The following is a 22,660-nucleotide window of genomic DNA, read 5'->3' as shown; positions in this document are numbered from 1 at the left end:
TCTACTGTAATTTTGTTTCTATTTTAGAAAGTTGGATTATATGACTAACTGAATCAGAGACAGTTTTTAACATGAAGTTTATAAATTCTTGCATTTCTTTGAAAAATATAAAAATTGCAGTATAAAATTGGTGAATAGGCTTTTAAGTGAAACTGATTTCTATTGTAGAAATTTTTCTAGCAAAAATCATCTATTGTGTAACATAGCAATGTGAATTTTGTGGATTCTTAGTAATATTGATAATGATGATAATTTATAAATAGTTGCTTTACATGCATTTTAAAGTTAGTCTGTGATTTTTAAATTTTACTTTGACTTCTTTAAATTTCACTTTGACTAAGTATCCAAGAGATACTTAGTGTTTGTTTTATATTCTGAAGAAAATAAGCTGGAGTAGAATACCCCTGGTCATTCTAGACAAATGTGCTCCCAGTTTGATGATCTCAGAAATGGATCTTTTGAGTCATTGCAGGGATCATGAGCATCATGATCACAAAGCTTCAGATTAAATTAGTAAACTCATCCTTATAATTTTCTAGTGAACTTTTTTACAGTACAAAAAATAAGTTATCTTGAAAAGAATGTTTTCCTACCTTAATTATTCTTATATGTTTCTAGGAAGCCAGAGTATCCAGAAATATAAGTGTTTTGTTGTACAGTGTGTCACAATGTATGTAGATTGTAATTTTTTTCATTTCTCTCTTATAAGTTGATGTGTGTCTTTCCTCCTCCCTTATTCCCCTGGTAATCCTGTATAGGTTCATGAAGGATTCTTGGACAGTAAAGTATTTGTTTTGAATAGTACCAATTCGTCAAATCCATGTGAAAGAAGAAGTATTGACCTAAGGATATACATGCTTTGCTTTCTTCCATTTATAATTCTTTTGGTCTTCATTCGTGAGCTAAAGAATCTATTTGTACTTTCATTCCTTGCCAACATTTCCATGGCTGTCAGTCTTGTGATAATTTACCAGTACATTGTTAGGGTAAGTATGACGTATTTTTAACTAAATGTCATATATTTCCTACACAAGTAAAACTTTTGTTTACTTTGGAGTTAAAAGTAATGACACATAAAGACTATTAGTGCACATCTGGCCACAGCAGACAGTGGTAAACCTTGGTTTCTTTCTGGGGGATACTGCTAATTTGAAAGTGTGTGAAGTAGTGGTGACAAGTACAGGCTCTTTAGTCTGGCCTGATTTTAGGTCTTGGTAAATATGCTTCTGGGCTTTGTGTCAGTGCTTCAGAAGATGATGCTGCATACCCCATAGAGTTCTTGTGAGATTTAGGGTTGTGGTTTCAGTACAGTGGCTCACAAGGAACAATTTATTAAGTATATTATCTTTTCCTTTAAAATTTGAACCAGTAACAATTTATGGGGAAATGTATGTAGTTACACAATTTTCTTTCACTTCTACATATTTATATTCTGCCACTGCTTCAACCCATTCCCACTGTACAACTCTGTAATCCCTTTGTATGAAGTATATGCAATAACCTGAACTAATTTTATTATTCATTCTGAGGATTTTTCATCACAGTTTCTTTAAAACCTCTCAGGGTTCAGGGAATCTGCAAATCCCTTAGAATTGTTTTTAAGATTTAGTCTCTCTCCCTGTCTCTAATCCTCCTCCTTCTCCTTTTCCTCCTCCTCCTTCTCTTTCTTCCCTCTCTCTCTAGATATATACATATATATGTATACACACACACTTTTCTCTGCTAAGCAGCTGTATGGCTTTCATCTCTCAAAGGGCCAGTTACCCAGAAAAGGTTGAAAATCCTTGTTCTATTCCTCCTGATCTAATCCTTCTTATATGTTTCTTCAAAGATAATTGTTGCAAATCTCTGTAACAATTTAATTGTAAACTCTTATTGTGGGTCTGTATTTCATTTTTCCCTTCTTTGATTTCCCAAACCCTTATTCTCTCTTATAGTACTTAAGAGTGTAAAGGGACAGGAAAGAAGATCACATTAGGCTTTCTGGAATTCATGACCCCTTAGCTGAATGTGTAAGACTTAGCAGGCAGAAAAGGTGGTTCCCTGGATAGAGGGAAATGGCATGAGTTCATTCATGAAGAAGTGAAATAGCATCCTGCTTGCCTTTTCTAACAGTTAGTGGTGACAAATAATTCAGACCCTTCAAACTTCTTTTCTAACCCTAGCCTACGTTTTTGGTACCGTATCACCTTTTATCATACAGTTATACCTATGTTTCCATTGTTCCAGCCCTTTCTATTCCCTAAATTGTCCCTGTGCTTCATGCTTCAGTTGTTTTGTTCATCTGCTTTTCTTGACCTTGAATTCTGCGTCTAGTCAGGTAAGCCAGAGAATGCAGGATGGTGAGGAAGTAGGGACCAGACTTTGGAAGAAGTGGTTGTTGTAGACCCAGAGAGTTTGAACAAAATATGCCCTTTGAGAGTTTGTCAGATTGTGAGAATTAGAAACAAGGCTATGTATCAGTGTCATGTAATCAAAACCAGAGTCAGGTCACCTATACAGAAATAAGGGTAATAACAACTGTTAGCTCACTGAGTAAATACTGAAACCAGAAGAAACTTATACTGGGAGCAGCAGCAGAGCTGTGAAACAGAAAGCCAGAATCAGGAACCAAGTTATCTCAGAGGCCAAAAGGAGCAATGATAGTAGAGTGGAGAAAGACTGTCTGTTGAGTACCAAAAGCAGTGTTTGTTAATTAACCATTTGGCTCTTAGCCTAGACCTGAGTGTGCTTTTGTATTTTCTGTTGTGGCAGGAGCCACACCCAGTGTGCACAGTCTGGAACTTACAGGTGGAAACAGGTAATCAGGAGAATTTTGCTCAGATGGAATGTGTGGCCATAAGGAAAACAGTTGCTTTGGCAATTAAATCCTAACATTTTGCTACATTTAACATAGGCTGCTTAAAGTGTTTATTGAAAGAAATATAATATATAACTCACATTTCCTGTTGTGAAGCTCAGAAGAATGGGATTTTACTCTTTCTTCCAAATTCTCTAAAATAAATAAATATATTATCTGTTTTTTCTCCTTTTTGCAGAACATGCCAGATCCCCACAACCTTCCAATAGTGGCTGGTTGGAAAAAATACCCGCTTTTTTTTGGTACTGCTGTATTTGCTTTTGAAGGCATAGGAGTGGTAAGAATTAGTCTGTATTATTTTTAAATATTAAGTTATCTCAAAGACTAACATTGTGAAGCTATGTAAAAACGCATATTTATTTTTTTCTAATTTCAGTTTTCCTTATTCTGGGAACATGATTTCCAGTTTGGTATGGTAGATTTATATTATAGTTTAATTCTTCCATGAAGAGTTTAATCTTAAACGTATTAACTCCTTCTTTATTTGTAAAATAAGGAAACTAAACTAGATGATTTTAACATCATATTATGTAATTTTAAATCTATACAAAATTTGGAGAGTAATATAATGACTGCCTGTGTAAGCATCACCAGCTTCCAAAATTCAACTCACCAGCTTTCAAAATTTAATTCAATTTGTTTTATCTGTACTCCACATACTTAAGCAAATTCCATATATTTTATAGGCTAGATTATTTGAAGTAAATTGAAATTATTACTATATTGTTATATAAAATTCAAATATAAATTTTTATCAGTTAATGTTTCCATATGAAATGGACTTATTTACATGAAAAGTCAGAGTAGTAATAGTGATACTACTTCCAGGGCTATTCTGAGAACTGACTAAGATGCTATTGCAAAGCTTTTAGAATAATAGCTGCTGTACTTAAACACTTAATAAATACTTGCTATTTTTATTATATACTGTCATTCCCTGTACAGTTAAATTATGTTTTGAACATTAACCTAAAAACCTTGATTTTTTTTCAATTAGCCTTTTCCTTAAAAGTTACTATCTTTAATGAAATTGACAGACAGTCGATACAAATGGATAGATATAGAACCAGTTACAGATGTATGCATACATGTGTTAGTATACACACATGTATTTCCTAGCTCTGTCTCCTGATAGGACCTACAAGGAGTGACATCTAGAAGAAACAAGCATGCCCATAACCCAGATCTTTATTTCTAAATACACTTTTCCAACAAAAGAACTCAAGTTCTTTAGAGACAAATGACTGATTTTAGGGCTGAAGCAAATAAATTCAGTATGAGTCTGGAGTGCCAGAAAGTAAGGAAATGCTTAAAAACAAAAGAATGGAGACACATCAAAGGGACACAGGAGCTATCCTGATAGAATTCAGAATGGCCAAGGTTAAAGCAATATGTGTGACCAAATGCATAACAAGAATATTTGATTATAATTCCATATATTAAACAAATCTATGTCAGTCCAAGCTAATATGAATAAATGATTAAGCAAATAAATACATGAGGCAAAATCTCAAATGATTTATGTGGAGACTTCTCCCTCTGGAAGGTGTAGTTAATTTCCCATTAGTCTTTGGAGTATGGGCTCAATTTAGAATATAAAAAGAACATGATGAAAGGAGAAAAAAATAACTTTGTAGCAGAGAAGCCTGGCAAAATACCTTAATGAAGTGATCAAAATGAACTTCACCAGGCATAAAAGCATATGATGACAAGAGCACTTCCCTTCTGTGGTATTCTTTAAAACCTATAATCCCAAACTAGTCACAAAAAAATGTTGGGCAAACTTGAATAGAGAGATACTATGCAAAATAGATAATCCATACTGCTAAAAAAAATTTCAGTATAATGAACAAGAAGGAAAGATTGAGAAACTACCAGAGATTAGAAAAGACATAGGATGAAAGCTGGCAAAATGCAGTGTTATCCTGGATGGGACTCTGGAAGAGATGAAGGGCATTAATGAAAAATCTAATACAAATGAAGTTTGGAGTTTAGTTACTAGAAATGCACAAATAATAATAACATAAAAAATTGGTTTATAGTTGTAGCACGTGTGACATGGTAAGTAATATGTTCACAGTGGGGGAAACTTCTTGAGGGATATATGAGAACTCTGTAACTTTTTTGTAAATCTAAAATTATTCCAAAAATAAAAAAAATATTTAAGAAATGGACAGGTTTGCCTGCCAAGGACTGATTTTTAAATATTTAAAAAAACATTTTAATGTTTATTGTAGAAAATATAGGACAAGGTAAAATCCTTTAATAATTATATGCATTATTTTAAAGAAAGATTTTGTATATAAACTATAAAAAGACCAATTTGAGACCCTGATATTTTCAAACATACTTGAGTCACATTCTCTTTAAAATAATTATATTTTTTATTTTAGGTCCTTCCACTGGAAAACCAAATGAAAGACTCAAAACGCTTCCCTCAAGCTCTGAATATTGGCATGGGCATCGTTACAACTTTGTATGTGACTTTGGCTACTTTAGGATATATGTGCTTTCGTGATGAAATCAAAGGCAGCATAACTTTGAATCTTCCCCAGGATGTATGGTAGGTGGATATGAGTTCATCCTAGTTTTTATATTTTATAGATAGAGCTTACTGCCTTCAATGGTAAAGGTATGTTGGATTTATGATTTAATCATTTAAAACATTCACTGTGATTTATTTATTTGGGTAACCTGGGTTTTTCATAAGTCTCTGAGGAGATCATCTATGAATTTGTGGATCTCTGTGGGATTTAAAAAAATAATTAAAAAAAATTGTGTTTCAAACATGAGTCATGTGTAAAAGCAAAATATAAATTATTGTAATATGGACACACTGTAATAGAAAAATACTCATTCTTGCTGCCAAAAAAGCAAAGACATTGGGTTTTTGATAAAATAACATGTCATCATTTATGGTCCTTAGTATTCTACTGGTCAGCTTTGTATTATATGTACTTCAAATTGATTCAGAATCCAATTGGGACTCATTACTAATAATGAAATGATGCATCTTAGTGTTTTAATATTATAATCATAGTCTTGTAAATGAAGCAATATATGTGAGTTTTCCTAGAGTTTTTTGGTGTTTGGGAATTTTAACAAAGTATGAGCAGTGATAATGATATAGACTTAATCTCTTATTTACAAAATGGATAAAGCCTTAGTTTTGATAAATGAAAAGAATAAATGCTAAGTTGCTGTTTTATTAAATGTCACACTGCTCCTTCAGCTACTTGGCTGGATGTCAGTGAAACTTTATTTATCTTTTGGGGTACTTGGGATTGAACTCAGGGTCATTCAAGTGCTAAGCCACATCTCCAGCCCTGTTTTGTATTTAATTTAGAGACAGGGTCTCACTGAATTGCTTAGGGCCTTACTATACAATTGCTGAGGCTTGCTTTGAACTCATGTTCCTCCTGCCTCAGCCTTGTGAGCCACTGGGATTATAGGTGTGCGCCACCATGCCTGGCTGGAAGTCTGTGAAACTTTAAAATATCTCACCAGTATAGAGAAAATGAGCAACAGCAGAAATTGTGTTTTCTGAATGGCTTCCTGATGAGAGTTTGTCTGTTATTTAATTATCATTTGCATTCAGGGAATTTTTTGATTAAATATTTTGTTAGGACAAATGCACATAGGAAGCCATTCAAGTCAGAGGAATGTAAGTAGGATAGTTTCCAGGTGTCAGGGGGCACACATTCAGTGTGTTTATCTAACTTTTTTAATCATAATTTTATCTTAGTGACATTTTGTTAATGTTTCAAGGTGGAAACATGTTTCAAATGTTGTAAATGTATTTCAGGATGGAGTCATGATTGCAAAGAAGCTATATATATATTTAATTTACCCATGCTATAGTTAATTACATACTTTTGTTTCCCTCAAATATATATTTTTCTTTTTCATATATAAGGACTAAAAGCTTAAACAACTTAGTTGAAAAGAATGAAGGCTAAAAATTATGATAGTATAGTTCATACTTTGAATATTATAAAATATCTAGAAAATATATATTTTTCCAATTATAAGCCAGTAACATTTAGTCTCAATCTTAAAAATAATAATTTAAAATTGGACAGGTATATTTTATTATTTATATTTTTAACTTTCTGGTTGATACATAATATTTACATGGTTATTAGACAGAATGCAGTGTTTTCATTCAGATATACATTGGATAGGAATCAACCATCATCTCAAATTTTTATCTTTTCCTCATGGTGAATATACTCAAATTTCTTCCTCCAAGTATTTTGAGAAGAGAGCATGCATTTTTAAAAAATTTTCCTGTAGCTTTATTGAGGTAAAATTTAAGTACAATAAAATTCACATATTTCAATTATGCAATTTGATCAGTTTTGATATGTATTGTAACCAATACAATCAATGTAAAAAGCATTTCCACTACTTTTTAAAAAATTTGAAATCATGCAGACTGTGTTTCCTATATGAACACTTATGAATGTCTTAGAGGTCAAGGAAGAATGTATAATAAAAGTAAATAAAAATGCTTTGAATTAAGTGATGATAAAAGCTTAAGATATTAGAATCTTTGGGATCAAACAGTTCTCAGATGAACATTTATAACTTAAAGTACTTGTATCAGAAAGAAGCTAGACTAACAATCAAATTATTTTCAAATTATGTAGTAGGAAGGAAAAAATAAGAACAGTAGCAAAAATATATGAAATAGAGAAGAAATAATACAGCTAAAATTTGATAAAAATCTAACAATTCTAATTAAGAGAAAAGCAAGAACACAAAAATTAATATTAATAAAAAGGGAGATATTAAGATAACTCTACAAATGCTAAAAAATATATTAAGGTAATATTATAGTTGATGCCAACATATGTGATAGTTTACATAACATGGTCTATATTAGAGAAAGATCTGTGTGTTGCTGAGAAGAAAGTGTATTCAGTCATTTATGAATGAAATAATTTATATATGTCAAGTCTAAATTATCAATTGTATTTTTTTACTTCTGTAGCTTCTTTATTTAGTTTTTGTTTGGAGGATCTATCCAGTGGCAACAGAGGCATGTTAAAATGACCCAGTATTATTGTATTGTGGTCTGTTTGGTTCTTGAAATTGAGATGAGTTTGTTTGATGTATGTAGACACTCCCTTGTTTTGGGCATAAATATTTATGATTGTTATGTCTTGTTGATGGATAATTTCGTTAAGCAGTATGAAATGTCCTTCATTGTCCATTCTGATGGATTTTGGCTTGAAGTTCATTTTATCCTTTATGAGGATAGAAACCTCTGCTTCTTTACATGATCCATGAGAGTGAGAGATCATGCATTATTGTTAATTACATTCACCTTGCTGTGCCATCACATCCATGAGTGAGATCATGTAGTTTCTGGTTTTGCCTGATTTACTTCATTTAACATAGTGTCCTCCAGGTCTGTATGTGTTGTCACAAATGATAGGATGTCATACTTTTTATGGCTGGATTTTATTCCATTGCATATGTATATATACACCACATTTTCTTATTCATTTGTTCATGGGTGAACATTTAGGTTGATTCCATATCCTGGATATTGTAAATAGTGCTACAATAAAGTGTCTTTTCATCATGTTGATTTCATTTTCTTTGATGATATTGCCAGCAGTGGGATTTCTGGATGGTATGATAGGTATAATTTTAGTTTTGGGGAAACCTCAGTACTTTTCTCCATAGTGGCTATGCTAATTTACATTTCCATCAACAGTGTATAAAGTCTCTCTTCCTCTAAATCCTTCCCAGTATTTGTTATTTTTTTAATCTTTTTGAGAGGAGCCATTCTCATGTGGAGTAAGGTGAGATACCTCATTGTGGTTTTTATTCTCATTGAACATTTTTTCATTTATATGTTGGACATTTGTATGTCTTCTTTTGAGAAATGTGAAAGGGAGTTTTAATGTTGAATATAAAACAGGTAGAAGCAATCTCAAAATTGTTCTCTACTCTTATTCAGAAAGCATTTAAGGAAAATTTTATGGGAGAAGGGACAGAAGAGGAAATATGCACACATTCAAAATAATATATTCCTTATCCCAAGACAAGTAAGAATATGGTGAAGGAAAAATGGACAGGAATAAGAGGGAATTCTTTTGGTATCCACAGCTCAATCTTGGGACATGACACTGTCCATGTAGTAGCTCTAATTAATCTTTTTCTGTTCCCACAGCTACTTCTTACCCCTTAATTGTTATGGCTCTCTGGTTAGAATGGAACTCATTTGATTAAAAGGGGGGCTAATAAATTGATCATAGTTTCTACTCAAGAAAGTCTAGCAAGTCACCTGCTTTTCATTTAGTGAACCTACAATAATTATTCAAAGAATAACAAAAACAGAAAAAAATAGGAAAGCATGTCAAGATGAATATTTCCTTTGAGAGAACTTCTGTTGCTTCATTCCTTTTCATTGTGGAAATATGCTTTTGGTGGCCTGTAATATTTCTTTTTGATCTCTGCACCTGTGGGAATGTTAAAATAATAGTCATGCCTAGGAATACAGAAAAAGTTTTGTCCGTCTTTTTACAGTTATAGTTGTTTATAAAGTGAGAAGTTTCAATTAGTGTAATTTGAGATTATATCTGAGATTCCTTTCTTTAATGTTTTTTCTTCCCTTCTTTTTCTGTATTTAATACAGAAGGCCTTGGAAGGTACAGAGTGTACAGTGTACTCAGTGGCTGAGTATGAAAGCTGATGACTCTAGCAAGAGCATTTCAGGGACCTAATGACTATTAGCCATGGCAAGGAATAAGGGGACTTTGATGCCAAATTGACTAGTCTCAGAGATTATAACGGCTGTTTTTTTTCAAGAAAAGGTTGAATTAGAGACCCTAGGATGAAGTGAGTGTGAATTATAGAAGTTCCAAGTTATTACATCTTCAGTATTCCTGAGTTGTCATCGGTAAAAGCTGGTTATGAATAATGCTATTCAAGGTAATATGTTTGGCTTTTGAAGCAAGGAGTGTATTTTAAAGGTGATAATAAAGTAAATTCACAAAATACTATTATAAGTTTAGAAGCATTTCCTGTGTAACCTAATAGTATAATCAAGACATGACTTCTAGTTCTATTCAAATGTTTTGCTAGCTTTTTTCCCAAAGAGTAACTATTTTAGCCAGCCTTTCATTACTCTGAGATAATTAAACTTATAAAATAAAAAGTTTTATTTTGGCTTAAAGTTTTGGAGGTTTCAGTCCATGGCTGACTAGGCAGAACATCATAGCAATAGCACATGACTGAGTAAAAATCACTCACTTACCTCATGACTGGGAAGTGAAAGTCAGAAGAGAAAAGGACTGAAGGACCCATTATTCCATTCAAGGGCATGCCCCTGGGGACCTGAGATCCTCCCACTAGATCCCACCTTTTCTCTTAAAAATTTCACAACCTCCCTAAAGTCCAATCTGAGGACCAAACCTTTATAAAATATACCTTTGGGGAACACTTATCCATACTATAGCAGCAACCCAGATAGAAGAATAAGAAAAGCATTCCCTCGGGAGTCCTGGGACAGGTCCCAACATGGCCTAACTTTAGCACAACATCAGTGTATACTTTATTTTTAAAAAGTATACCTTTTGCATTCTAGTTTATACAGAAATCATTTTCTTTCAAAATAATTTTCTCTCAAAAATTCTGTCTTGGAGTAAAATCTATACTTTAGAAAAGTTCGCCACATAATCTATAGTTTGGAAAACCCCAAGCACACTGCCACAGTCCAGAAGGAATATATAATTCAGGATTTTTTCAAAAAAAGTGTTTCAGGGCAGTTGCAAGAAGAATAACCAAAAAGAAATTATCAACCTGTCAAATACAGGACTTCAAAAATGTGTGATGTAAATGATAATATGGACCATAGAAATGTTCATTTTCATAAGGACTGTGGTTGCCTCATATAATTTGTTGTTGTTTTTTTTCATATAAATGTCAGGTTCTTACATGTTACTGGTATTACTTGAAGTTATAGAATCTCCTTACCAACATGGAGGTCCTAATTAGAAAGTGTTTATATTAGTTTGATCTGGAAAATCCCTAAAACACAGAATGTGGAATTAGATTAGCAGCAGAGGTGTTAAGAATTATCTTTTGAGTTTGGGCTTGAGAGTGAATACCGCATAATTTTAAAATCTTCTAGATGATTGTATTTAAATTTCATCTGTCTCTTAACTCTTCCAATAGTAATTTATGGATCTCAGAACAGAGATGGAGATGGAGATTTTTAGTTTGTATCTCTATTGTAAAGGAGAGTTGAAGGTGCAGAGACTTGAGGGTAATCACTGAGTGCCAATGATGATTTAATAAGTTCTTGAGAAGACTTGAATAGCAAATAGTAATATCTGTGTTCTGTCTTATCAAGTGTCCTCCAGTGATGGTATATACCTCTCAGGAACAAAACATACCTCTCTTTTTTAATTAATTTTTTATTTATATGTGACAGTGGAATGCATTACAATTCTTATTACACATATAGAGCACAATTTTTCATATCTCTGGTTGTATACAAAGTATATGAATATACCAATTAGTGTCTTCATACATGTAGTAAAGTCCATCACATTAAACCATCATTTCTAACCCCATGCCCCCTCCCTTCCCTTCCCATTCTTCTGCCCTAACTAGAGTTTGTCTATTCCTACTATGCTCCCCCTCTCCCTATCCCACTATGAATCAGCCTCCTTATATCAGAGAAAACATTCAGCATTGGTTTTCTTGGGAATGGCTAACTTCACTTAGCAATATCTTCTTAATTATGTGATGAATATGTTATAACAGGATACTTATGGAATTTCTTCTTGCTTGGCCACAGTTTAAAGAACTGTTTATAATCCTTACTACTTAAGTTTTTGAGACATCAGAAATAAACTTAAAGCCTAATTAAACATTTTACTAAAAGTAGAATGTGTTATATCCTTTTAAATGATTTGTATCCTAAGAAATGATATATATCCTAAATTATTTTATATACTAAGAAAGAAAACTCTATAAATATATAATTTATTTATTTTTAATATTTTTTTTGGTTATAGATGGACACAGTACCTTTATTTTTATGTGGTGCCGAGGATCGAACCCAGTGCCTCACACATGCAAGATGTATGCTCTACCACTGAGCCACAACCCCAGCCCCAATCTATAAATAATTTATATCCTAAGAAAATACTATTCCCTGTGCTTAGAACTCTTAGGAGGGAAAGTAGAACTCTTAAGTGAAAAGTCTATGATTATAGATCATGTTGCTGCTAAAAGAGAACACACGTTAATCATTGCTCTAACGCCATAGCACATTCAGTTCCCTGCCTCCTCACTAGTTTGTTTCTTTAAAAAAAAACAAACAAACAAGACTGATTGGATGTTTCTTTTGACTGTTGGGAAATACTGATATATTAAAAATAGAACACATTAATTTTATTTTCTATAGCCCAAGGGTGTAGGTTCTGTTATATTCTACTGAGACCTGTTATTGTATGTTTTTCTATTCATTGTCATTTTTAATATTACAAAAATCTTCATTGGGTGCCGTGGTTGCAAACCTGTAAACCCAGTAGCTTGGGAGGTGGAGGTAGGAGGATCACAAGTTCAAAAACAACTTAGGGAGACCCTATCTCAAAATTACTTATAAAAAGGGCTGAGGATGTGCCTCAGTGGCTGAGCACCCCTGGGTTCAATCCCTGGTACCAAATAAATAAATAAAATAAATCTTTTGCCAGACAAAAAGAAATTTACTAAAATTTTTATCAAATATGCATACTGAGTTTGATAGGAGGCTATCTATAATGTAGAAATTCAGAGATCACACATTTTATACACATACCAAAATATACTATAGTGGTACACTTATAAATATGTATAATTATTAGGTATCTATTGAAAAATAATTCTTAAAAGAAATCTAAGAATATTAATGAAACTTAAAATTTCTATGCTATTTTGAAGTACTGAATTTCAAAGAGATAAAATTTTTTGGACAAAAGAATATTCCATGAACTCTGTTTCCATTATTAACATAATTTTAACATAGGCAGTATAATTTAGAAAACTTTGCATGTTGAAACTGTTTAGACCCCTCCTATTTCTGCTGCAAATAACATCATACCAAGATTTTTAAGCAAGATAAACTATGATTAAGAATTCACTGAAGTTTCTCTTCTAAATACAGATTGCTGAGTCATGTCTCAAGATTTCAGAGACAACAAATATGCTTAATTTATAAAAAGAAAGTTGAAAAACATCAGCTCTTGATGGGGCTGAGCGTACCCTCAGAACACTGGCTTAACCCTTAGCCCACAGTGAAGTCTTCCCAATAGTAGATAGCCAACCTTTGCATGCCATGTCCAAACTTTCCAGGCTTGTCAAAGTTCAAATATCATCTAGAAACCTAATTAGTGGAGATCAGTTGACTTTTTACAAACAATATTTTTGGTTAGTGGGTTCTAGTCCAAGTTTGTTTGTTGTTTTTCTGAATTTCTTGTTTATCTTATCAAAAAAAAAGGAGGTAAGCTAGATTCATATTAAGACTAAATTTTTGATTTTTCTCAACAGGTTATATCAATCAGTGAAAATTTTGTATTCCTTTGGCATCTTTGTGACATATTCAATTCAGTTCTATGTTCCAGCAGAAATCATTATCCCTGGAGTCACATCTAAATTTCATGCTAAATGGAAGCAAATTTGTGAATTTGGGATAAGATCCTTCTTGGTTAGTATTACTTGTAAGTATCACTGCATACTTGTATTAAAATAATTTTTATTGTTGAATTTCTTAAAATTATTTTATCACAAATCAACTATTATAACAGGAAGCATTACAACACTGGACTAGCCTGGGATTGCTAAAATGGTCATATTACTGGTATTCCAAGGAACAAGCAGTACTGGGAATTCTGTTTTGGCCCATTTAGGGTTAGAGGATATAGACCTAGAACTTCTGGTCAACTCCATAAATCACACTGAGCAGTGTGGATGGAGCTTGTGCCTATATTTAAAGAATTGATTGTATTATATTTTGTTAGAAAGAGAAAAATAAAACTGGAAAGAATAGATAAAACTTATTAAAGTAATGATATAAAAGAGTTACATCAATTTATAAGGGAAATCATATTGCTAAATAAAGTTGATGAGCCCATTTTCTGGTGGTTCATGAGACATCCAGTAGGAAAAATTTATTTTAAAAAATTAAATGTTTTCATACATTGCTTTTATTGACATTTTGATAATTGGACTAAATAAAAAGAAAAAAATTAATTCCTAGGTCCTTGATACACTTTGAGTTGAGTTTTGTATATGGTGAGAGAGAGGGGTTTAATTTAATTTTTGTTGCATATGGATTTCCAGTTTTCCCTGCACCATTTGTTGAAGGTGCTATCTTTTCTCCAATGAATGTTTTTGGCACCTTTGTCTAATATAAGATAATTATAATTTTGTGGGTTAGTCTTTGTGTCCTCTATTCTATACCACTGGTCTACCAGTCTTTTTTGGTGCCAATACCATGCTGTTTTTGTTACTATTGTTCTGTAGTATAGTTTTTAAAGGTCTGCTATAGTGATGCCACCTGCTTCACTCTTCCGCTAAGGATTGCTTTAGCTATTCTGGGTCTCTTATTTTTTCAGGTGAATTTCATGATTCCTTTTTCTATTTCTATGAGGAATGCCATTGGGATTTTGATCAGAATTGCATTACATCTGTATAATGCTTTTGGTAGTATGGTCATTTTGATAATGTTAATTCTGCCTATCCAAGAGCAAGATAGATCTTTCCATCTTCTAAGGTCTTCTTTGATTTCTTTCTTTAGGGTTCTGTAGACATATTAATAGAGGCCAGAATTTTTAATATCTTTATCCATTTATGCACATGGGTAGAATAAGTTTATTTAGCACTTAGTAGATCTATTTATGATAGTTGTCTGTAGATGACACAGGCCAATGTATTTATAATAATCCCATAGTGAATATTTTAAAAAACTAAACTATTCTTATCTTAAACATTCCTTAATTTTATTGTATTTGCCCATTTGAGTTTTTGTATTATGGATTTGTCTAAAGTTTATGTACTACTTTGTCTACTCATATCATTACTAAATGACATTTTTCAAGTCATTTTCAGTAGCAAATATATATTGGTTATATAAGATTTTAAATATGGCTTTAACTCATTGAAATTATACTACTTCTGTAATATGAATTGTAATGCAGTCTGCTGTCATATATAACAAATTAGAATCAAAAATTAAAGCAACAACAACAAAAAGAAATTATACTACTACTTGATTTTTAAATGTTTGGTGAAATTTAATATATAAATAATAACATTATATAGTATTTTTCCACATGGTTTCTCACAGCAGTATTTCACTTGAACCATATGTAGGGAAATAGATATATCACAGAAAATTTAATAAAAGACAAAGAAGATAGAAACAAGAAAAGCAAAAGGAAATGAACTTAGAGAGATAACAAAGAATTAGAGACAAAATGATGGTATTTGAAGACAAGTAAAGGAGAGTCAACACTGGCATAATTGGCCCCAAAGAAAAAACTTTGGTGATATGTTTGTCATTGATGACAGTGATGGTGGTGTTGCCACAGCATGCATGGAGCAAATTAGGCTGTTATTTCTGCTAGCAACTCCAAACTCTCAATAAATCACAATTTAAATATAATATGAAGAAGGACTATGATTTTTGATGTTTATAAATATTTCTGTTGACACCTTTTGATAAGATCAAGATAAGATCAAGAAAGCACCAGGCTACAACTACAAATTACAAACTTGAAAATGGCTTGGAAGAAAATTCTTCTGACAATAGTGAAGCATGCAATTAGGAGAAATGAGTTTTGGTGTTTTACAATACAGTAGGGTGACTGTAATTTGAAATAACCTATTATATATTTTATGACAGAAAAGATAAACTGAAATGCTCTCTAATCAAAGAAATGATAAGAAGATGGAAATGCTAATCTTTCTGATTTTTTTTGTTTTGCAGTACTAGGTATTGAACCCATAGATTCTTTACACTAATCCACATCCCCAACCTTTTCTTTATTTTTTATTTTGAGATAGGGTCTTGCTAAATTGCCCAGGTTGGCCTCAAACTTGTAATTCTCCTGCCTTCACCCCACCCCCCTGTAATTATAGGCATGTGCCACCCTGCCTAGTTTAATTATCCTGATTTGAGTATTATATATTATGTACGTGTATCAAATTACCACACTACCCCATAAATAAAGACTGAGCTAAACTTAGTTTATTTAAAAGTCATTTTAGTTTGAAGTAATGTAACAGAAAAGTTGTAAAAGAAGGTAGAATTCCTATAAATCTTTTACATAGCTTCCTCTCATGTTCTTATATCACTATGATACAATTATTAAAATCCAGGAAATTAACATGGTATAATGGTACTAACCAATATATAGACTTTATTTTAATTTTCCCATTAATATTCTCTTCTGGTCTGAGAATCAATCCAAGGTTCAACTTGAATTTAGTTATTATGTCTTATTAGTCTCTTCTAATCTTGATAGTCCTTGTCTTTGTCTTTCTATTTTTGATTTTGTCTCTTTGTCTTTGAACTTGACATTTTTGAAGTGCCAGTAATTTTGTAGCATTTCGTCCAGTTTAGATTTTCCTGATGCTTGCTTATGAGTAAAATCAAGCATTTAAAAAATAATTACAAAGGAGTGATGCTCTGCACTTCTCAGTACATCAAATCATGGTTTTAGTATGTTGCACTGGTGATATCAACTTTGTTCGCTTGGCTAACATGGTCTCTGACCTAGATCTCCATTTTAAAGACACTATTTTTCCTTTTATAATTAGTATGTTGTAGGGAAGTATTGTGAGACTCTGTAAATATCCTGATGTCCACTTGTAACATCCTTGAGTGAGTTTTCCTGTTCAATGATTATGTTGGTATTTGGTTAAAATGATTTTCTACTTCCATCACTCTTTCCTTTTTGATTAATTGGAATATTACTGTAAGGACTAGGTGTCTCTTCTCTCTCATTTATTTATATCATATCACCCCTTGTTTTGTGTATTGTAGAATGATCTGTATGACAGGCAGAATAATTCAAATACTTTGGAAATAAACTATCCAAACTTCCCTAGAGCAAAAAATTAAACATTGTTTATATACAAAACTGTTGACAAGTCAAAGTTCAAGAAGTATCACTCTACTGTTTTGACTTCTTTTCCCTTTTTTAAATATGCTCAGAAAAAAACTATAGCAGAGTCTTCCAAAGCAATAGTTTAGTAGTCTGACTTCCATTAGCTATTTTTACTATATTGAAAAGTATTTAGTATTCAGTAAGTATTCATATTGTATTTAGTACTCATGTAAGTACTAGATATTTAAACTAGATAAATATGTATTTTTATTTTCAGGTGCTGGAGCAATTCTTATTCCTCGTTTAGACATCGTGATTTCCTTCGTTGGAGCTGTGAGCAGCAGCACGTTGGCCCTGATTCTACCACCTTTGGTTGAAATTCTTACATTTTCTAAGGAACATTACAATATATGGATGATCCTGAAAAATATTTCTATAGCATTCACTGGAGTTGTTGGCTTCTTATTAGGTACATATGTAACTGTTGAAGAAATTATTTATCCAACTGCCAGAGATGTAACTGGTACTCCACAAAATCCCTCTCTGAGTTTGAATTCAACATGCTTAGCATCTGGTTTGAAATAACAGAAGCAGAGTTCAGATTCTTATACTTTTGTCTCAGTTTTGAAAGCAATTAAAATGAGAACAGTAAAATACACATCACCGTATACTCAAAAATAGATCATCCTCTCCCCATTTTTGGCACAGTGTTAATATTTTGGCAGAAAACTACAATACTTTACCAGTAATGGTGAACTATGACATGCTTTAAATAATACCAATAATGTTTAAATTACTTTGGACAATTAGAAAAATTAAAATGTAAAAAAGTTAAAGAATAAAACTATTTCTAAATTATTTATAATTTTTGTAAGAAACACTTTAATCAAGATTTCTCTCTTACCCCCATGCTACCTTTTTGCCACCAAATTGAGGAGATATAGGACTTCAGCAGTTTGGGAATTAAATCAGGACATACATAACAAAAGTCTCTCTCTAGACCATCCAAGTGAATATCAGAGTAAGCTTTTTGTATAACGTAAGAAAATATGGATTGTTTTTATTAGGTATTTAGCCAAATACTTACTTATGCTTAGCCCATCCATTGGAAAATATACTTCCCATGATATAAGCATCAGAAAATCCCCCAAACAGAATTATTTTTACACTGTACTGTATAGTAGGTGATATTCATATTAGGCAGGAGGTACTTAGCAAGATTCTGATTTAGTGTTTCAGTCAGATTTGGAAGGGACTTTAAAGGTTACCCAGTACAATTCCTTGTAAGTTGTAAGTGTAGCTCAGAAAAGTTAAGCAACTTGGTCAAGGCTGCTCGGGCTTGAGAAAAAGAGAACCTGATTTCTTGACTACCAGGCCAGGGATTTTATTTTTCACATCACATCCAAGAATAAATTATCTTCAGTTTAATTTTATTGTTGAGTCTATTTAATTATATTTTTATATTTTGAAAGTGGGTATATGATCTTTGAATAGTATACATCACCTGAACAGAAAACCAGGAAACTAAGAACCGAGCACTGTGGCTTCATACCTCAGCAAGGGAAAGAAGCAATTGTTTTTTAATACAGAATTGAGACCATTGCTGCTATGACATGGTGGGCTAGAATGGGCTGTGCTGCAGTGTTTGTGGCTGGAGCTCTCCTTATGTTCCTTCTCTTCCCTCAGTTTCATAGGCACTATCTTCCTTAACAGCAGAAAATAGATACTGACGAAATATAGGACTTGTGGATTTTTTCAGCCTTATGGTTTTCCTTCTTCCAGTCTTTCATTGATCTGATTGGGCAAAATAAAAGAACCATAAAATGCATGGATAGGGGGCTGGGACTGTAGAGCTCTCAACTAGCGTGTATGAGGCGCTGGGTTCGATCCTCAGCACCACATAAAAATAAATAAAAAAGAAATATTGTGTCCAACTATAAAAACTAAAAAAAAATTTTAAAATGCATTGATAGGAAAAATTCAAATAATAATAATCTATTAACTAAATATTGAGACACTCCAGGTATCTTCCAGAGAAATACCTTCTATTCTTCCAAATTCTTCAAGCACACTTAATAACCAGAACAAATAATCTCATTTGATGTGGAAGATGAAAATTATTAAGTTTAAAGCATAAGGAGAAGAATTTCTTTTGACTTAAAAAAATTCAAACTTTAAAACATGGAACATTTTAATTGGCCTGGTGGTAGTCTAATGGATAATGCTGCAAGATGCCATTAAACTCACTGTAGAGATTATATTCTCTATTTTTGTATATAAATGTTTACATAGATATTTTTTGCTTATGTCATTCACTGATCATCAATATGATCCTAAAGATATATCAGAAGCTTTATTTTGCTACAGATTCATAAGAATCAAAACTTCTTAAAAACATTTACATTAAGTATTGCCAATAATAGTTTTTGTAATACTTTTGTATTAAATATGTTACATTGAGTCTTTATTCATACTAAGAGAATATGGAAAAGGAAAAGTAATCTTCGTTGAAACTAATGTTATATAATCTTGAATCTAAAAATAAATTAGACGTTTTAAAAATTTATAAATTGTAAAATGATTAAAAAACCATTGCTTAATGGAAAATAGCATTAGTTTTTTGTCAGCTATCTTCACAATGTATTTATAGTCTGTGTGAAATTTTATTTTTGTACTTTCACCTATTTATTTCCTTATGGAATTAATAAAATATAATGAAATGTTGAATAGTTGATCATAAAAATAAATTTTACATTTAGCATCAACACATCTTGAGCATGTTGTCAACTGGGCTTTCATATGCAGTGATAATGCTGACTCAACATCTAATTTGAAAGTCACTAAATTATCAAGATTCTACAAGAAAAAGTTGAAATTTAGAAAGGAAGAAGGGCTAAAGGGGGAGAAAATGGTTTTAATTCTTAAGATACACTAAATGCAGTGTTTCAATGCACTCTTATTTAAGCGTATTTGATAATAATATTACTACATAATCATTACAGATTTTATGCCAGTTTTTTTTGAAAGTGGGGTACAACCATTATGTGAAGTTTTTTTTTTTTAAGCATTGTGTTGGTATTACTTAAAAATCATTTCTTACTAAGCTGTCTTTGGTGGAAGATCAGGATGCACAGAATGCTCATGAATATGCATTAGTTCAGTGTCAATGATTCTGCAGTGAAATACATATTTATCATTGGTAATATTTTTCTGAAATTTAGTTTTTATGAGTCATAACATTTTCTAAAGATTTTTGGAGAAAATATTTTGATTGTATCAGCTGTTGGTTTTACTTTGGGAGCTGGGAGAATTGAGAGTGATTGTACCTGTGGAATTTTGTGTCTACTGTTTTTTGGTCCATCATGATATGCTTGAAATGACAGCATCTATCTACTACACAGTGAAATTTTTTTTCTGAAAGTTGTCTGAGAGTCATCTCTGCTGAATGGGTGGGGCAGGGGAGAAAACCTTTATTTACCTCTGGTGAAGCTCTGTTTTTACCAAGTTATCTCTGCTCCCTTACACCTAGAGTTTTATTAGGATCAGAGTCAACTTGTTGTTAAAGCACTGCTTCCCAAACATTTTGTCAGAGGAAATTTATTCCTCATGGCCAGATTTCTTTACAATTAAGTAAGAGTTTTTGTTGGTTGAAGATTACTTTAGATAGTGTTACCAAATGAAAATAAGTATTGTATTAGCAAATGCCACATTACACTTTAATTCTGTCCTTAATTCTTCTTTATTAAAATGATCTCTGCCTCTTGTGTAGAAAATGCACTTAAATTTTTACAAGAGGATTATACACTGCATGTGTTATAAATTTTCTAATGGGATTTGATTTCCCTCAATATTTGCTTAATAGTTACATAGAAGCTGTTTAACTTCAAAGTATAAAATATTAAAGTTCTATATTATGCCATTTCTAGTGGTGAAAAAACACAGATCTTGCTGTAACATACCTATCTATCTCTTCACCACAGATGTCAATGCAGCATCTGAGTAATGCATTTGTTGACAATAGGTACCCAAATTCCATTTCTTTATCTCTTATTTTTCATTTAAAAGGGAGAAGATACAGAGTAGAGTAGATGTATATATTACATAAAATTATTTAAATAATACTAGTATTTCAATGAATGTTGAGGCATAAAATAATTTGCTAAAAATAAACATTAATTTTAAAAAATTGATTTATTTTGGTCTTTTTGGCTCCCTCTTCATACTATAATTTGAGAAGCTGATCTAAAAGATTGGATACTTCTAACATTAAATTGCAGACTGTAATAGTTAATACTTTATAGAATTATGGTTAGTCTAATACATACCACTAACATTTAATTCTAGGTCTCATATCATTCTGAAACTGGTTGGTTTTGGCCTAGGAGATCAGAATATATGCTTAAGAAATGACTAGACATGGTATTTGTTGTCCTCCCATAAGTGAAATGATGGATCACTCTGATTCTTTAAAGTTTATGTTAAAATAGGCTAATTCCTGCTGGAATGTGTGCACCCACATGTACAAACACACACCAGTAACTTATGTGAACTAGACAAAAATATAATCTACCATTTAAATTGGATCCTGAAAGATGATATATTGGAAATACCACTCTAAAAAATTGTGCATTTGAGTTTTTTAGGCAACAAATAGGAAAAGACATGCTTATGACCTAAATAAATCAAGCTGTGGATTTTTGTTTTTCAAAAGGATTTTGTTAGTTTTAGAACTGAATATCATTGTGCTCGAGTCAATTGTTTTATTTTTCTTTGTAAAAGAATATGAAAAAGTCTGTCTTAAAGTACTGTAATGCTTCTGAATTTTCAATAAAACATAATTATTTTGCTTTCATTTGCCTTTTTAAATAAATAAGTCCTTTGTAAGTTTAAATGACTTTGAACAGATGTCGTAAGCTGAAAATGATATTAGTATAATATTCTCATAATAACACCTAAATCAGTTTTTATGGTTAATTATTTGTCATTTTGGAAATTAATATTGAATACCTCTAAGATTAAGAACAGAAGTTGATTAAAAATGAAAGGACACACTCAAAACCATGGCTTAAACTTCCTACAGAGTGAATGTAGGGTTAGCCTTCTTCAGATGCTGCTTTGATTATTTATCACTCTCCTGATCTCAAAAAGTCTTGAAGAATTGTAAATGTTTTCACTTCACTTTGAGGTGGTAGTTGTAAACATTACACATTGTATACAAATGTTTAATCATGTTCAATACCCAGTAAAGTTTTTGTTCTATTTAAAAAATAGAGAATATAAAAAAATTAAATGATAAAAATCCCAACTTCTTGCCAATGGACCCTTTGCTTGCAACATTATATTGGAATGATGCTTTTGGAAAGCCTATGTTAACCCCTTGTCAAAGACCACAAAAATATTTATACCTATCCATCAGGGATTCTGCTCTTGTGTCACCTGAGGATGTCTCATAGCAGAGAAGACAGACTATACCTAAAGACTATACCTATATCTGCACCATTGTGCTTTAACAGTGAAAAATTGCAAACAATTCAACTTTAGCAATAAAGAGTTCATTAATTGTATTCACCTAGAATACAATAGGTATTTACAGAGATTTCTAATATGGTAAAGAAATGTATATAAATTAATTGTTGATTGCAGTTCTGTAAAAATATTCTTATGTAATAACAGAAAATATGCA

The 22,660-nt window shown here is 31.9% G+C and overlaps 1 protein-coding gene across 4 annotated transcripts in view; it reads left to right on the top strand.

Annotated features, from left to right (window-relative positions):
• Positions 1-21,829, top strand: part of Slc36a4 (solute carrier family 36 member 4) — a 101,305-nt gene extending 79,476 nt beyond the window's left edge. For 3 of the 4 annotated variants that reach the window (XM_005337194.4, XM_078046862.1, XM_013363706.3), the window contains 5 exons: positions 759-986; positions 3,039-3,137; positions 5,254-5,423; positions 13,415-13,584; positions 17,255-21,829. In XM_005337194.4, coding sequence (XP_005337251.1) covers positions 759-986; positions 3,039-3,137; positions 5,254-5,423; positions 13,415-13,584; positions 17,255-17,562 — 975 coding nt within the window. In that variant the 3' untranslated portion in view covers positions 17,563-21,829. The remainder of the gene's footprint in view (positions 1-758; positions 987-3,038; positions 3,138-5,253; positions 5,424-13,414; positions 13,585-17,254) is intronic. The other variant, XM_078046864.1, reaches the window with a different exon arrangement.
• The last annotated feature ends 831 nt before the right edge of the window (positions 21,830-22,660 follow it).

This window comes from Ictidomys tridecemlineatus, chromosome 4 (genome assembly GCF_052094955.1).
Source record: "Ictidomys tridecemlineatus isolate mIctTri1 chromosome 4, mIctTri1.hap1, whole genome shotgun sequence".
In the NCBI taxonomy this organism is placed as follows: Eukaryota; Metazoa; Chordata; class Mammalia; order Rodentia; family Sciuridae; genus Ictidomys; species Ictidomys tridecemlineatus.
This window is presented reverse-complemented; position numbering and strand designations above follow the sequence as displayed.